Source organism: Penaeus japonicus, unplaced genomic scaffold (assembly GCF_977035675.1).
Source record: "Penaeus japonicus unplaced genomic scaffold, GWHDUDI00000001_assembly GWHDUDI00000004, whole genome shotgun sequence".
In the NCBI taxonomy this organism is placed as follows: Eukaryota; Metazoa; Arthropoda; class Malacostraca; order Decapoda; family Penaeidae; genus Penaeus; species Penaeus japonicus.
In genome coordinates this window covers 18,680,056-18,682,555 of record NW_028234406.1, presented here as the reverse complement: position 1 = coordinate 18,682,555, position 2,500 = coordinate 18,680,056, and the positions used below count along the sequence as shown (strand labels likewise).

Here is a 2,500-nt window from a genome sequence, read left to right as displayed (position 1 = left end):
ATGCACACACACATGCACACACAACACACTCACATGCACACACACACACATGCACACACACACACATTCACATGCACACTCACTCACTCACTCACACATTGCGCACACATACAGGTATACACATACACATGCACACATATATACATATATGCACACAGACACATATATTCACACATACATACACACAAACACACAAACAAACACATTTGCACACACTCATATATATATATATATATTTATATATATATATATGTGTGTGTGTGTGTGTGTTTGTATATGTACATATTTATTTGTATATATTTATATATATACATATAAATATATATATATATATAAATATATATATATATATATATATATATACATATATATATATATATATATATATATATATATATATATATATATATATATATATATATATGTACATACACACATGCATACATATGTGCATACATGCACACACATGTACACATACACTCATGCATGCACAGGCACACACTCATGCATGCATAGGCACATACTCATGCATACATAGGCATACACTCATGCATAAACAGGTGCATACTCATGCATATACAGGCACACACTCATGCATAAACACATACACATTCACTCACGCACACATGCATGCACTCATGCACACACACACACACTTGCTCACTCATGTATATACACTGACTTTTGTGTAAAGGTGAGGGTCGGTTAATTATTGTGGTTTATTACTAGTATATTATATACATTTTCTTTTAGAATTAAGTATTATGTGGACTTTTGTGCTCAGGAGTAGAATATTAAAAGAAAATATAATTAATTTCTTCTACTTCGTACAAAGTTATATGATTAAGTAACTATTATTCCTTTTTTATATTTCAGATCTTCTCCACTGCACCAAGGAGCCCAATGTGTCAATCCCTCAACTAGCAAACCTCCTCATTGAACGTGCACAGATGCAGTCGTGGGTCATAGTCTTCAAAGCCCTAATAACAGTACATCACTTAATGTGTTATGGAAATGAGGTAATGCAGCCATGTTGAGTTGTTAATGAACTGTATGTAGCAAATTCCTATTGTATGTTATTAGTGCAATAATAATGCCGACAAAGTGTTGTGCACAGCTGCTCTCCCTTGAATCAAAATTGAGTTATAACTCGTTTTGAATAACTTTTACATCTAAAGATTTAGCCTCATAAATATCAGGGAAAAAAGGTACCATAAAAAGCCCTGTATCATGTCTCATTATGACTCTTAAGTGGTAGAAATGGCTTGATTATTACTTTTTTCTTATATTTATTGTGCTTAGGATATGTTTGTAATGCATAAGCAGTTTCAAGTTTGTGTCTGAAAAGGAAATGAATATGATGTTTCATTTTTCAACACCAAATTCCTCCCACATACCCTTTTGGCTGTACAGAGGCACATCACCTAACATATTTCTTTCACTTGCATCATAATCAAGGAATAGACTTGTTTCAATATTTGATATGCAAATTGCAGTTTGTCCACCATCTTCCCTCAGATAAGCTAATCCTCATTCATACCCTCAAGCTACACCTGTTCTTTGATTGGCTGTTATAGACGCATGTACATATGCTATTATTCTTCCCTTTTATCCATGTACACACGTGAACACTCAAAACATATTTTTTGTCCATGTACACATGTTAATGCATATACATGCGTACATGTACAATTGCGGTCAAAAGATACATTCCATCTTCACCAACACTGTGTCCATCCCAAATGGCCATTTCTGCATGGCAGATTGGAGAGAGTAGGAAGGTAGGGGGACAGGGAGAGGTGGGAGTTGTTGGCTGGGTTTGAGGGAATGCACTATAGTAAGGTTTGGGTTTCAAAGATAGGATCCTTTGAACTGAGTTCATTGTTACAAATGGATAAAAGTGGTATAAATGAGACTGAATAATTTCATAACACAAGAAATGTAATTTAGCGTTTCGGGTTACCCCATCTTCAGAACTACCTGCTACATCAAGTTAACCCATTCACGACGTGGGCATTCCAGCCTTGCATGTCACAACGCCGGGGCTCTCGAACGCATCGGCCTAAATCAGTTAAATAAACGACGCCATATCGCGTCCCCAGCGAACAGGCCTAATATGCGAGGTACAGTGTTGTACCACCCGTCACAAGAGGGTTAACCCATTCCCGACGGGGGAATTCTAGCCTAGAATGTCCAAATGCCGGGGCGTTCGAATTATTAGGCCTAAATCAATTGAATGGCTGGCACAATACTGTGCCGCCCGGCAACTGGGCTTTTGAATGCGCGGTACACATGCTGTACCACCCGTCCTGTGTGGGTTAATATGGCAGCGCTCCCCATCATTTGGATAAATATCTGGCTAAACCCTTTTCAAGCGCCATGGGAATTATCAGTGATTCCCACCTCAGGAACTCCGACGATCTCATCAAACGACTCCAAAGTTCTAGGTGCAAAAATAAGCTGGCTTGTTTTGACGTCAAATCCCTCTTCACTAATATTC

The 2,500-nt window shown here is 37.6% G+C and overlaps 1 protein-coding gene across 50 annotated transcripts in view; it reads left to right on the top strand.

The window, feature by feature from the left end:
• lap (phosphatidylinositol-binding clathrin assembly protein lap) overlaps positions 1–2,500 on the top strand; it is a 95,805-nt gene that overhangs the window by 25,146 nt on the left and 68,159 nt on the right. For all 50 annotated transcript variants that reach the window (XM_086536187.1, XM_043008978.2, XM_086536161.1 and 47 more), the window contains exon 2: positions 877–1,019. In XM_086536187.1, the coding sequence (XP_086392313.1) occupies positions 877–1,019 (143 nt within the window). The remainder of the gene's footprint in view (positions 1–876; positions 1,020–2,500) is intronic.